The 15,369-nt window shown below is 40.5% G+C and overlaps 1 protein-coding gene across 5 annotated transcripts in view; it reads right to left on the bottom strand.

The window, feature by feature from the left end:
• The window catches only part of SLC20A2 (solute carrier family 20 member 2), a 57,586-nt gene that overhangs the window by 16,680 nt on the left and 25,537 nt on the right, over positions 1-15,369 (bottom strand). For all 5 annotated transcript variants that reach the window (XM_031607586.2, XM_090138684.1, XM_090138686.1 and 2 more), the window contains 7 exons: positions 13,480-14,019; positions 9,123-9,263; positions 7,827-7,912; positions 6,185-6,281; positions 4,060-4,176; positions 3,183-3,386; positions 1,205-1,793 (listed from right to left, as the gene is read on the bottom strand). In XM_031607586.2, coding sequence (XP_031463446.1) covers positions 1,205-1,793; positions 3,183-3,386; positions 4,060-4,176; positions 6,185-6,281; positions 7,827-7,912; positions 9,123-9,263; positions 13,480-13,768 — 1,523 coding nt within the window. In that variant the 5' untranslated portion in view covers positions 13,769-14,019. The remainder of the gene's footprint in view (positions 1-1,204; positions 1,794-3,182; positions 3,387-4,059; positions 4,177-6,184; positions 6,282-7,826; positions 7,913-9,122; positions 9,264-13,479; positions 14,020-15,369) is intronic.

Genomic DNA, 15,369 nt, shown 5'->3' with positions numbered 1-15,369 from the left:
CTATTTTGTAAGCAGATGAGCAATTGAGGAAGGCATAAAATGCTCCACCCTGAACCTACTTCCTGAGTCCTTTGGTCAAAAGTCTTGTATGTCATGGAGTAAAAAAAAAAGCAGGGAAAGGGGCAAAAGAGTAAAGAGACTGTCTCTCTGTAAAGGTATTTTTCTGACAGGATATGATCAGGCAGTGGATGGCAAAAAGATGCAGATAAACTATTTCTAAGGCCAAGATTTTGTCAGCTGAGTCAATACAAACAGGAGGTAAGACTCTCAGAGGAATATCCTTTTTCTTTATTACTTGAAAATGATGTTAATGCCACAGCATTTGAAGACATATATTCTTAAGCCAAATGACTGAGAGATGAACTGATTGGCTTCTTCTGTCAGAAACAGTAGTAATTCAGCATTGATAGCAGCTCCAGATAAAACTCCTGCATATCAGAACTGTGTCAGGAGATGGGAATCTTCTAACTGAGCACTGAGGAGATTTGTCCCAGTTCATGTCCTCTCCTTGCACAAGGCACAGAAACATGCCCAGGGATCCTCAGGATTAGCAACATTTAGTTTGGTAAGAGAGTTATGCCAGGTGGAGAAGTGTTGTGTTTATAAACTTCAAAATAACATCAAGGCTTGTTAGAGTTTCTGGGCTATTTAGTGGTATACCGCTTCACGTAGTCTTTGACCCTCTTTGTGCCTCGAATACTCAAAGCAAAAGGAACTTTATAAAGGCTGCAGCAAGCCAAAGAAAGACATTCTTCATATACTTCTTTTTGTCATGTGATATGATAAGAGAAGAAATTCATCTAATTACAAAAATAGCCTAAACCTGTCACTTGCTGTTGGTCGCCACTGTTGTAGTTAAAATAGGCTGTGAACTCTGCAGGACAGCGACTGTCTTGTTTGTTTTTAGAGTGGTCAGTATGCCAGGGCATCTATCTCTGGGGGACTCTCAGTGCTTAAGCCTGAATTAACCTAGCTACTACACAGTTTCTTAGCTGAAAAAATATGTTGGCATTGAGAAGAAAAGAAGCTATAGACCTAGCAGTCAAACTTGTAAAAAGAATTGAGGACATCAGCATAACAATCTTTGAAAATACAACTCCAATTATCATCTGCCTGCAGAAATAAGTTTTCTGACCAGCTATCAAACCTTGTTCCAAGCACTTAAATTATAAAATTGCTGGTTTGTGCAACCTCACACTCTTACCTGACATCATTCCCTCCATGGGCAAAGGATCCGAAACAGGCTGTTAAGATCTGGAGGAAGTGGAAAAGCAGATGGACCTGAGACGTGTCGTTCTCTTCCTTGTCCTCTTCCACAGGATCTTCTGGGGGCCTGTTAGAATCTGCGAGTTCAGAGGCCAACTTCATTTCCACTCCACCCTCCTCCGCCTCAATTTCTGCCTCAGCCACCGCGTTGCAATAACTGGAGTAGCTGTCATAGCGAACTCGTTTCTTAGAGTAGGACACCGTGTCTCCTACTAACTTCTCACTGTCCTCAGGAGTCGATGTATCTGCTGCCTTAAATGAGGAATGCACAGGCATGCCACAGATAGCAGCTGTATAACAGGTATAACTATTGTTGCGTCGTAACAGTTTGTAGTTGTTTTCTTGAGCAGGCTTCTCATCAGTGGACCTGTCCAGGTGCATTTTGTGTAGCAAGTCTTTGTATAAACCTGAGTCTTTGTGCACAGTGTGATAGACATGGCCATCACTCCTCACCTGGCCATCAAAGCTGAAAGTGCCATTAGAGACAGGGGATTTCACAGAGGTGTGCGTCATAGAAAAGGCCCTTCCTAAAAAAGCAGAGATTTAGAGATGTTATTTCTATGAAATGCAATTTTGAAACCCCCTCCCACTTCGCAAGATGAAAAAACAAGAGGAAATGGCTAAAAAAAAAGCCATCACAGGGTATGGGACAAAGAAGGCTAGTTTGCAATACATGCTTTGAATGAGCGAAGAGTTAATCCACTGCAAAATAAATTCTCCCATCTAAAGTTGGGATTGTATTGAAACTATATTAAAACAAAACAAAACACCTTTGTTCCAGCACTGGATCTTCCACAAACATTTGGGAGGACCTGCAGTAAGTCATTTAGGACCCGCCACTCAAAAGTGATATTTGAAGCCCAAGACCTCTATTTTTTTGAAAACTCAGTTATGTAAAAATTCCTTATCTGTAAGGTAAGCTCTTTTCTGAGGTTTTCTTTACTTTGAGTATGTGTAAGTATGTCAGGAAAGATGGTCTTTCTGCAATTTGATCTGAATATAAGGTCACTTTTCAAAAATCTGTATATTTAAAAAACATTTACACGACTCAAAAATAATTTAATAAAACAGAAAACAAAAAGCTCACATTCTGCAAAAAAATATTTCCTCAGCTATTCAAATATTTTGTATATTTTATTTCTATCAACATATTTATTCCTACCATGCGCATTTAACATCAATGTCTGCTGTAGAACACGTATCACAGTGAAGCCAATATTTCTGAAGAAACTCAAATTACCACTGTGCAACATTCAGAACTGTTTTATCTGGTTTTGAAGTGGAAGCTCATGCTCAAAGGGCTTCCCACCGTGACTTCTTTGATTTTGTGAGAATCAGGCATTTACTTACCAAATTACGAGGTTGCATAGACATTAGTAAAATGATATGAGAGTCAGCTGACTCCAAGTGGGTGGGAGAGGGGTGATGCCACCACATAGAACAAAAAGGGCTTTATGCACACAAGCATACCTCTGATGAATATATGTTCAGAAAACAATGAGATTTTTCTAGCGGACATGCTCCAAATGGTCATACATTCGTCAACTAAAACCCAAATCTTTTCATCTCCCGCTAGTAATCTTTATGCTGCACTTAACCTTCAAGCATCAGCTGTTTATGTTCTCTGTATTTTTCCACTGCTTAAAAGGATAGAAATATCATTAAGAACAGCAAGTAAAGCAGGAAGGAAAGTACGTACTGCTTTCATAAAATGCACAGACAACCAAACAAAATGTAATTGTTTTCAGGCTCTCTGTAGAAAATGTCACTTACAAATGAGAATCTTTCTCCACAAGTGGCGAAGAGGGATTAAAGCTGAACATCCCAAACACTAACTTATCATTTATGATAGAGACTTACATGCAGCAAAACATGCTATCAAAACAAGATGACTGTTGTCTGTCTTAGTTTCTTACCATAAGGTACACGTGGATGGTTTCCATTTGCAATAGTATCTGATGCCCCAGCAGCTTCTGTTACTGAGCCAGTAAGGGGAACCGAGCTCTCATCAGACGCTTTGGCACCAGGAAGCTCTTTAAAGACTGGTGTTTCTTCATCTTGAATTTTATCAAGACTTTCATCTGATATCCTTGACAGTGCAGCATCTTTCTTTAACCGGCCTAAAGAAATAACAGAACTGTAATTCTAAACTCAGCCTCTCTGTCACACTGCTTGTGTTTCCAGTGTTTGCATCAATGGAACAGATCCACGTGGATACAGTAGCTTGGCTCTGTTTCTTACACATTATTTATTTCTAACACTTAGCTTTGTTAAATTCATCTGAGAAAATGCTAAATAGCTTCACCAGCACAGGTACCTGACGTGAAGCACCAAGCTCCTCATTAATTAATGTAAACCGAAACTTTTCTCTGATTTTGCAATGCTCTATTTGCTGAAAGTAGCAAAGCAAACAAGTAAAACACTATAAAAGTAAAAGCTGCGATCAGTCCAGCTCACTGTGAAGTTAGTCACTTGAAGATAATCATTCTGCCAGATTTTTCTCTTAAATATTTCCTTAACAAAACATAAAATGGATTATATTCCAGGATTTATTTTCCTGTTTCTGCTAGACTCTGGAAGGCATAAGCACTGCAATGGATTGCCTAAAGAGGTTTTGAATTTCTTCCACTGCAGGTTTTTAGGAGAAGGTTACATAAATACATGAGGAACAGCTTCAGTACGCCCTGCTTGTGGGTGAGGACTAGACTGGATGACATTTCAAGGGCACTTCAGTTCTGAAATGAAACTCTCCACAGTTTGAAATCACTCACATTTCATCAAGCAAGTACTTACTTTCTATTTTTCTCTTCATCCAGGGGCATACAAAAATCCAAACTAAGACAGCAAATACTAGGGACACGCCGAGTGATATCAGAGCAATAGCCCACATTGGCAGTACCAGTCCAAGTACTGTGAAGACAAAAGTAAAACCCAAGCAAACTGTAAATTAACTTGACTTATTTATCTCAAGCAGTGGAACATCAGACTTGCAAAAGCCAGTGTTTGCCATGTATTCAAACCCAACAGGAATGAGCTGCTAATTTTTAACACAAATATGTCAGATACATGCAATATTCAAAGGTCTAGCTGACCTGCTAACATTTATGGGACCAATCCTCCAAGCAATTTGTTACCCCCCCATGACCTCATTTCCCAAGAAGTCAGTAGCAAAACACCCGTGTCAGGGCTACAAAACTAGTTTGTCACTACTGTATACACTAATGCATGTTAAACTCTGTTGCCCATTAGGTTAAGTATTTACCTGACCTCTGCTCTGGTCAATAAAACCTGCTGCTTAGCTTAATCTAAACCATTATCTGCTTATAATAATAGCTTCATGTGGCACTTCTGAGCTGAGGCTCCAGTCCTGCAATGTGAAACCGTGCAAACAACTTGTTCTCCTTTAAGGCCACCTGGCTTCCATTCTCCCAAGAGATCTCCTTGCTCTTGTTCAATTAACCAGTGTGATCAGGCCTTTGATGAAGAAAAAGCCTGGACTCTGACCCTTCTGTTCCATCAATGCGTGCTTATCTTGCAACTTATGTTGTTGATTCATACTTGTTCGTAAACACTGCCAGAATAGAGGCAATAGAGAATAGACATATGTTGATATGTTGTAAACGTGTATTTTCTGCATATCAAAAATGGAATCCCACCTTTTCATTCACACACTTTAGAGACTGCTTAGCTGAAACAGAAGGGACATTAAGATTCTTATTTCATTTATTTTGCTTAATGAGTCACTGCAGACTGCCTGACCTACTTCTGCAAAACAATTAGTCAGGAAATGTTGGTTATACAGCTGATTTACTGTGAAACATCTTGGATATCCATCCAATGAGGATTTTGACTTAAGAAAAAAGAAAAGTTGAATTATGCTTCTCTCAAAGTGGGAAATTTGCAAGCTTTTTGTTAATTTCACTAATGCTACGCTATTAACCATAGTTTAACAAATGCATTTGTCTAGTACATTTAGTACAGCACATTTTAGAGAAAACAGATTTCCATTCAGAAAAGGTCACTTTCTAAACCTGTTTTCTTAATTCAGGTGGCATGTTAAAGATTGGAGTCTCTTTCCAATTGTGTGATCATTCACTGCTCCAGGGCAATGATCTAGTCTAAAGATAACGTTCAGTGACCAGACTCTTCAGTAATGTAGTTGAGAGAATTGAACACTTTTTTCTGAACTATCTTACAGCAAGGTTATGTTTAAATACTCATCGCTTAAGCAAATTTAAACATGAACACATAAGTGCAAACATATAAACATATACATGCAAATAAAAGTATATAAGTATAGAAACATGTTAAAATATATAAACAGACAAAAAAATACAAATGTAGTTAAAGTCAGGAAAATGAGGTATCATTTCCTTCTGAGTTGCAATGAAAAGCGCCCAAGAGAGAAGTGGTATTAAATGCAGAAAAGACTTTGGGCTCCTTATCACTGAAGGGAAATAAAGAAGTATATTTAATTAATAGGCTCTGTGCCAGATTCGTCAGAACCATGACTCTGCTGGTTTCAGTGGAGCTACAGCATTAGATGGAGTGCACACAGCCTACTAGACTGCTCTGGATCTTCCATCCTTGCTCTACATATCTGCACCTCAGATTTATGAAGCCGAAGCTGGCAGCTCAGTATTTCCCTTTCCTCTAAAACGGGAATTTTTATAGCTGTGCCCATCTGCACTAAACAGTGTTCAGGGGGGAATCACAAAAACACAAGTACACATAGAAGAATGCATGCAAGTACATGTTCTACTCTTGCCCTTGTGAACTCCTAATGAAAGAAGTAGCAATGTAGTGTTTACAGCTACCCAAGAGCACACTGGTGGAACACTGTTATCCACAATGAATGCAACAACACAACTGTGGGAAACCTCCCAGCCGTGCCTCTGGCTGCAGACAGCTTGCTCACCTGGTGCCCCCGTGTACATGATGGAGAACACGTTAATAGCAATGGTAGCAGCATAGAATACTGGAAGTGCACGAAGACCATTGGGCACAGGGTCTTCCTGCAGAAAAATGAGGAAAAAAAGGAAGCATTAGCTAGGTTTTCCAACAGATTAATATAAGCATGAACCAACATAAGGAAAATACATCCTCCCAGGCCAGTGCTAGGCACTCATGTGGATGGTGAGGAAAGGATGTTGACCTGGATGGTTACAGTCAAACCTCCAGAGATGGTCTTGGCAAGCACCAGTATTTTGGAGAAGCCTGACACTGTTCTTGTAGCTTCAGGTCTGCTGCATACCTGTCAGCTGACCTGGAGGCAAGCTTCTTTCTGTGAGCATTTTACTTTGCAGGGGGCTGTCCTGGCTGCCAGACCAAGCATTTTAACTGAAGCAGGCATGTCACCATGCCTCGCTGCCCAGCACAGAGCTCAGGGCACAGAAGGCAAGCAGCCGTGCAGCCTTGTGCCCCTGGTGCTCACAAGCAGAGACTCAGCTGACAGTGCTGAGGAAATGCACCATGCAATGCGTGGAAAAAGCCTTTGTGAAAAGAGAGCCTTGGCCTTTTGATGGGCTCTACATAGCTGAGAAGAGCCTGATGAAGCCAAGGGGGGCTGGCCAGATTTTGTTTCCTGAAGTCATGCAGAGACACCAGGGGTACGTGCACAAAGGCATGTTCATGTGATTTTGATAAGTTGTGAAGTTTTTGAATGGGAACTTTTTCCCTACAGTATCTCACCCTTTATGCAGATCAAGTCATTTTAAATTCAAAGTTGTGTCCGTTCAAATTTGCCACCTGCTTTTATCACTGATGTTATTTACATCAGAACTAAAGAATGATGAAGCTGAAGTTACAGGTGGTGCTATTTACAGCCAAAGAATTAGTTCCTCATCTATTTAAGTTCCCTGCATAACCACTAATATGGTATCCCTTATTTTAGGTCCTTGTCATGTGCTGTACCACCTATTTTAGCAAGATGAATAGTGTGAAAGAAATGAAAAGAGCAAATAAAAGTGTTTTGGTTTCCAGTCTCTGCTGGGTGGGAAGAAAGTCATCTTCCACACCAGAGATATATGGAATAATACTACCTCAAAGCTGACTGAGGTCACTAAAACCCATTGATTCAGGTTTCATGAGAATTTAGTAAATAAACAGATGCCCATCTTCTAATATCTGATGCACAAGAAAACCAAAGCTTAAAATTTCTCAGAAATATTAATGAGAGTATCTCCCAGTGAGAACTGTTTTTTATAAATAACAGTTTGAATTGCTATCATGAAGCTAAATCAACACTGAAATATTTGTACTAATAAAGCAGCAATGTCAAAGTATTATCTTTCAGTGACACAGAACATACAACATTAATTAGCTTACGATGCACTTGCATAGCGCTTTCTAAGCCTCAAATATGCGTTTCGTTACTTAATCTGAGCTTTCAGAATTGCTAAGAGCAAACAGAGTTCCAATGGCTAGGTAAAGAATGACTGGTCTCCTTTCCAAAAAGCAAGCCACAAACTTTCAACTCTGTGGAAATGTCCACATTCAAATGATGGGCCAGAACATAGCCTTTATAACAGGCACTCATTATAACGATGGAATTTGTTTACCTTCTTTAGAATGAAGAATCTGATCAACACAAAAAGTACTCCAGACATCAAGCCAGACAACAGTGGGGAAATAAACCAAGAGGCAACTGTGTTAAAAAAAAAAAAAAAGAAGACAGAAAAGAACATGAAATATATAGTATAATATATTTGTATAATAGTCAAGAAGCTAGTAGTCAATGAGCAATGCATTCAAAATAGTTCTTATACAACTAGAATGTTTCAGATATTTACTTACAACTGGCACAGCTCAATTTCCACTGACACTCATGAAAGTCAAACTACTGCTAGGCGCTATTATAAACATCAGCCAAAACATTTCCAAATAACTTCGCAAGTTTAGTTATCAAATTAATCAGGAAAAATTATCTGAGCTGATGCAGAATGAGTAAGAGAATTACTAAAAATTCCTGATCGCTATAACTGTGAAGGGTGCAAGCAAGTGGCAAGTAACTGCATCTAGCAGGGTGTCATGCGGCTCACAGGGTTAGAGTCTCAATTTCCAAAAGGCCACAGAAGCACCAATTGCAGAGAACAATGCATATAAATTTTTTTGCGGGCAAGATTTGCAAATGTTCAGTACTAATTTAACAGAAGTGGGTGGCAAAACTCCCACTGATTTCAATAAAACAGGATTAGGGCAAGGCTCTGGAAATCTCATCCAGATTCACTTATTGTTTGTGACACGGCTAACAGGTTGATTCTGCTGTCATTCCAAGCTCACTAAAAACTTCATTTTACTTTTGACAGAATTACAAAAAAACACACATTGCTAAAACTTCTTTAAAGCTCAACTGTATTCCTGTGCCTTCAACCTTGAGTCCTTCTAATGCAGGATTCAGGATGCGACTTGGATTACAAGGTTTCCAAAACAATACAGAAACCTCCTTGACATCCCTGCTTGGCAGTGCTGATGGAGGCAGTGGGAGACTGTGATGTAAACATGTACAGTGCACTCAGCTTCCTGGATCTGGTGGGTAGAGACACATGACTATGGGCATTCATATCGCTCAGAGTAAGAACGAGGTGGTGTGAGCTGCCACAAAAAGCACTAGAAGAGGAGGAGTGTCACCTTGAAGCAAATGTGGGAGGCAAAATGTTTCCTCAGCTTACTGCTGGAAAAGCACAACTTGCATTTTACCTTTCTCCAGGGCTGGCCTGCAGATGCACTGCAGCCCTCAGGTGAAAAATAATTTAAAGAGGGAGTGCTGCCAGTAAAAACCATGCTTCTGTGAAAGCTTTTGCAGTCAGTGCACAATTTTTCCCAGACCCTCCCACATAAAAGGAAATGGCAATTACCAATCTTGACAAGCTGCATCCACTGAACTCCCTGTGTGCCAATTGCAACGAGGGAAAATCCAATAGTAGCACCTACAATGCAATGGGTCCCCGATATTGGGAGTTTCAAGAAAGATGCAATCAGCTGCCAAACAGCAGAACCTGGAAAGTGAGGAAGGGGAAAAAGGATGAACTGTACACAACAATAGTAAAAGAAAAGTCACACCGAACATTCTCATTGACATACCCCTGTTCTTTTATGAACACGGACTACACTCCACATGCACAAGAGAGATCTCCTGAAGAGAATTTTGTTCCTTTTCTGACTGCAAAAGCAGATAGTACAGCAGTCTAATAGCTGCTCTGAACGCTGCATCTTATTTATTGTTACTAACAGCACTTAACACTGTACACAGGACTGCTCTTTTTTGAAGGCTTTCACTATTTTTCACTATTCAATTCATTCACTGAATCACATGAACACACAAACAGCTCCAGGTATGCATCAAGCTTAGAAAACCTCATTCTCTAGAAACAAACCTGGAAGCCTCCAAATGACCAGTGTCAGGAGCCAACCATGGCTTCACTGGTGAGATACCCCAGCTGCTGAATTCAGATGCTACAAGAGAAAGGCTCAACTCCTGGTGGAAGGGACTTTCATGCCTCTTCTCAGTGATGTGCAGTCACTATCCAGAGTACTCTACAGGATAAATTGACTGAGGAGGGTGTGAAGATGCTCACTGTCTTCATTTGTAGCTCACTGCAGCACTGAAGAATTCAAGTTGTGTAAAAAAAGATTCCTAGCACCAAAGAAGACCTTGTATTCAGTTTTGGTTCAAGATTCTGATAGTTAGATTAGACCACAGCTGGACAGTGAGCCCACCAGCATACAGCTCCACACTCTTCTTTTCATGCTGCAGCACAAAAGGTCCCCTGCTCCCCTTGCAATGGGCTAGCACGGGGACATCAAAATCATCTGGGCCATGATTCAAGTTTTCTGCTTATGTTGTTGAATATTAGAGAGCTCTTAGTAATATCTCTTCTTCATCTTAAGACTTTGTGGTCTTGAGACAAAATCTTAATATGTTACGAAGCTCCAAGGTGACAGCAATCAAACTGCAGTGACAGATCCCATATTTTCTGGCTCATGCCATCATTCTTCACAGATCTGCAGCAAACACAGGTGATAAAGCAAGGCTGCTGAACACACATTGTCACTCAAATCCCAGCCTCCATTCTCAATTCCAACAGGGGAGGATGGTTTGAAGATCTTGAAATGGAGTCTGACTACAAATCAGGGTTTAAAAGCATTGAAAAAGAGTTGTTTTACAGCTCCACGACATACACATCAAGAAGGGAAAGAGCTAGGAGCCAATTACTGATGCCTTTTGAAGTTGCACAAGGGCTCCAGTGCAAGGAACGTAGGGTGATGCTCACGATGAGGCATGGTGAAGGAACAGTCTTGACAGCAGAAGCTGGTAGAGAAGACAGGTGGGAAGGTATAGAGAATTGAAGAGAAGAAAGAAAGGTATTCTGATAAACAAGCCTCAGAGACTGGTTTGTCACTTCTAACAAGCCATTACATGGTCAAGTTTCTGCCTTATAAATACCATCCACTTAGTCTTGCCACATCAATCTGCTGGCATCGTATGCAGTGTGGAAGTCAACCAGGCTGTAAAACTGATCTTTCCTGGGGCGCAATCCCAAAACAACTGGTACTCCTACTGGTACTGGAAATTCTAGATCAATCAAGGAACACCTGCCCTTTCATTTTTTGGCCTCTCTTCCCACACACTATAACAATAATAAATACACTCTGAAACCTTTGACATGAACTTAAGAGATCAGCAAGTGGAAGTGAGGTGAAAGGGAACACACATGGTAATATCTCTGAAGAGCCAAATGAACAAAGAGATAAGTCAGCCACAGACCCATAATTGCACCAAAAAGAAGTCATTCTAAAAAACAGAGAAAATGCTTTGAAATCACAGCTGCACTACAAATATGCAGAGATGTCTGGGATTTTTTATGGGGAAACAGGGAATATGGCACTATTTCTTATTTAATCAATCCAGAAAACAAACAGAAGGGAAAGTACTGGAGGACTAAGTAACCTAAGAAGGACAATCTGTAGTCTGAAGAAGTTAAAGCAAGCATGTTTGAGTACAGAAGAAAATAGAAATTAAGCCAGAGCAGGACTTCCCTCTGGGGCTTGCAATGCCTTAAGGCAGACACCTAAACTATCCACATCAATCCTTAACTCCTCTCCAATGAAAAATGCATGTTTCCAACCTTGACAAAACCAGCCCAGAAACCAGAGGGCTCATTAGAGCTTTTCCTGGCTCACAACATGAATGCTCCAGTATGCTACAGCATCTCAAAAATGAGAGTCCCAAATATTCAAACCACCAAAAAGCAACATTTTAGTTGGTTACAAATTATTACAAAATGCTACATTACAGAATGTAAATGCAGATTATGTCATCCCCAGACAATCCCAGTGCTCCTTGCTTCCTTCTTTCTGACCAGGTGGTTGCTCTGAAAATCCCCATCTGCTGTCTGCAAGCATCAAGAGATCTTCCAGTAATAACTTGAAAGAGGACACCATGACTGTTGGTCTCCTCCATACAGCTGGCTCGTGGAAGGCTCAGTGAAATTCAGAAGCTAACTCTGTTCATGGAAGCGTGACCACGATGCATAACAGAATGAAGAGAAATGTGCAGAGGAAAAAGAGGAAAAGTAAACATACAGGAGAGAAAACACAGAGAAAATATTGTACATCCAGAGGAAAGCTGGAGGTGGATTTGAGGAAAAAAAAATGGAACCTGCAGTTGGTAATTTGTGCTTAATTCAGAGATTTAAAATGTGGGATTTGTTCTTAATGCCCTTACTGAAGGAAGGGAATGCAACCGGTCATGAAGTTCACACTGGCTTACGTAAACACACATGCAAATAAGTTATTTTCCTTGAGCTTCTGGCCAGTTGCCTCCACAGGGGGCATAGGGGACATAAAACATCACCCAGACAGGATCAGAACATCATGAAGAGATACAAAAAGGGGAAAAGACTCTGCTCTGCAGGTGGTGGTCAGGAGATGTAAGTCACTACTTACGTCTCATGTGGTGTGGGCTGCTCTCAGGTGAGAGTTGGAAATGGTGGAGCTATCTCAGGAAGAAAGGGGTAATACCGCAAGCAGAGTGACACTCCTTAGTCATCCCACAGCTTGAGGGCAAGAGCAGGAATCTGCAGCTGGCCTTGCAAGGCATCAAGACAGAGGAAGAAATGAAGCTCGGGAGTGCTGAAGATGTTCCTTGCAGTTGCCTTATATGAGACAGCAGCTAATCAGCTCTTCTTCCTCTTCACCAGGGAAGGCAGCCAGCCCTCTGGAAGCTCAGGTGTGGTGAAGGTCAAAGAGGAGCATCGCCCCTCTGACACACCAGAACTACCTCAGTCTAGCCCAGAAAATGGCAGTCTAAGCCCATCTTGATCCATTAGAATTTTTTAGAAGTGCAGAAATGGGGAAAAAATGCATGTAGTAGATCTCTGTATGGAATCACCTATTTTTTGTGCGGGTTCTGTTTGAAAACTCTGGGGAGAGTGCTTTCTGCTTGCTGTATCCTGCCCTTTAAAAGCAGGTTTGCTGTTGATCCTTGTGGGAGCTCTCCAAAAGCTCACAAAGCCTCTTGCATACAAACAAAGGAGAAATACCAGGGCTTAATGTTACTTACCTCAGAATATGCCACTTGTTCTGAACAGAGATTAATTTAACTGCAAACAAAAGTGTACAGAGTAGACTCAGAGGTACGCAGAACTGCTGCTGGTTTGAGTTAGAAAAAGTAAAAATGCCTTTAATGTGTGACCATCTATCTTCATTGCTCTTTGAAGTTTTGTCATGGGGCAGGATTAAATGTATGATTAATTGCAATCAATCAGCAAAACCACCAGTTTAAGCAAATATGCTTCATTTTCTTTAATTTTTAAAAACTATTTAGGCAATTGCTTTAATACTTAATTCATTGTAAACTTCCTGCAGGATTTTCTCTGCAGTCACAAATGGTATGCTGACATATTTTCCATTTACCACAATATACATCTCCAAAATCTTTTTTTTAGGTACTCTAGGAATACATCTATACGGTCCATTACATTAAACATTTTTTCCTCTATTAGTTAAATGGCTGAATAGCTGGAAAATGAAAATGATTAGAAGTGTTTTTAGAAAGTAGGAGCCTACAAAGGGAATGCAAACCCCTCTATTTGCACAAAACCAGACATGAGTCCAGAAGATGGGAAGACGTAAATTTAATTAAAAAGTTCACAATGAGCAGGATGACAAACGTGCAGTGACTGTTACTTGGAACAGGAAAGCATTACTTACCAACCATTGCGCTGACTTCTCCTGCCATCAGCAGCGGCACAGTCTTGTTGTACAGGTTAACATCGATTATACCTTTCCGAATCGTCTCTCCTACTTTTGCTCCCAGCAGTACCGAGCCAGTAGTTTCAAAAACTGAAGCCAAAATGCAAGCCTGGCGCAAAGTCACTACACCAGAGCCCACGGCAGTTCCGAAAGAATTGGCAACATCATTTGCACCCACTGAAAATGCTAAAATAAAAGCAATGATAAAACCCACAATAACCATCCACAGGCACTCTTCCATTGCCATCTTTCCCCAAAGCGTGGATCAGTTTCCCCTTTGCAAATAGTTAATAGTCAAGGCTGGAGGGAACCGTAACGGATTCGGAAAGCAGATTTCTTGTAAACAATGAGTTCTCTCTGGTAGTGTTAGAATGTGAAGAAACTGCTAACTGCCGATTTTCACACTACTATAAATACTGTTCATTTGCCTGCGCTCAGTCAGCAGTGAAGAACATTCCATATTTTGCTCCCAAACTGGTACAGCAGTGGTGTCCTGTCCTGCAGCAGAAAGAAAGAAAAGAAAATTAAAAAATAAGAGCCTGCAGAGCCTGTCTCAGTGCGTGTTTTCTGTAGTAAACAGATGATTTGAATCCCCTAATGGGACCCTGCTATGGCATGTGACTGTTCTAAATCATAAAGCAATTCAAAAAGGTTAAAATTAGGTCACCTTCAAAGCAACACGCTTCTTGAAGTATCACTGACTGAGAAAACATTTTGAGCGCTTTAAAAGGACTCAAAGAGGTTGGTGTTTTCTGCCGCATTTACCAAGCAGCTCTCTTTCTAGAAGGATTCATTTTGGCCCTTGGCACCAAGTAAATATACAGCATGTAGGACATACAGACTATACCACACAGCCTGATTCCCAGCTGATGGGTATTGCCCAGCTCCATCCCCTCTGCAACGCTGTCCCATTTTACTAGCTGTAAATGAGATGCACTGCTTTGGAAAACTATTTTGTCTATGAAACATCACCAAAATACTCTCAAGAGCACTGATATTCATATATTGCTATTATCACATCCCAGGCAGTAAGGATATAATCATTTAACAGCTTCTCAGACACTGAATCAGCACAGTGATCACAATATTCCCATGTATTCCTATAGATCTATGTAAGTGTAAGGAAAAATCTGACTAAAAAGTTTTAAGCTCTTTCCTCGTTTCTGTAGATAGTTACTAATTACTAATAAGCTTACTATACTCAAACCATTCTTATATTTGAATAGTTTTTGATGGCTTTGATTGTACAAAATCCTTTTTGAACTATGTCTTCATCTTTACTTAGTTTAATCTGAAATATGAGTGAGATCTTTAAACCAAAAGTGCAGACAGGAAGGAGCTTTAAAAAAAAAAAAAAGCTTCACCATCCAAAAAGAATCTCTAGGTCAATAAGAAAGCCATTAAGTATATTTATATAAATCAAACTTAAAAACCACACTTCTACATTCAGCAGTCACCTAGTTCCCTTTGATTGCTATGAAACAGAGACAGTTTGAAACCAAAGTATTTTTGAGAGTACATAGGGAAAAATTACCATTCTCCAGATTTGGATCAGACAGACTGTATGAATCCTTCATACATGTGCCCCCCAAGCTCTTTATCTTTAAATCAGATGTCACAGGTGCAAAAGCATTGCTGAACTCAAGCCTGTAAGGACTTACGGGTCCCGTAACCAGTAGGGACTAAGGTGGTTAAAGGCTGGAAGCAAGCACCAGCCTGGAGAAATCCATCTGCCTCTTCCATTGGCTGCTTCTCTTGTAACAGTCAGTCATCTACATCTATGAAGCCATCTTGTAGCATCTTCCTACCTACACTCCAGGGAAGTGCCATTTAGAAGGTGGTGAGGGG

The sequence above is a fragment of the Phasianus colchicus genome, chromosome 4 (assembly GCF_987193195.1).
Source record: "Phasianus colchicus chromosome 4, bPhaCol1.hap1.1, whole genome shotgun sequence".
NCBI classification, from domain to species: Eukaryota; Metazoa; Chordata; class Aves; order Galliformes; family Phasianidae; genus Phasianus; species Phasianus colchicus.
The sequence above is the reverse complement of the archived record's forward strand: the minus strand, read 5'-3'. Positions and strand labels throughout refer to the sequence as shown.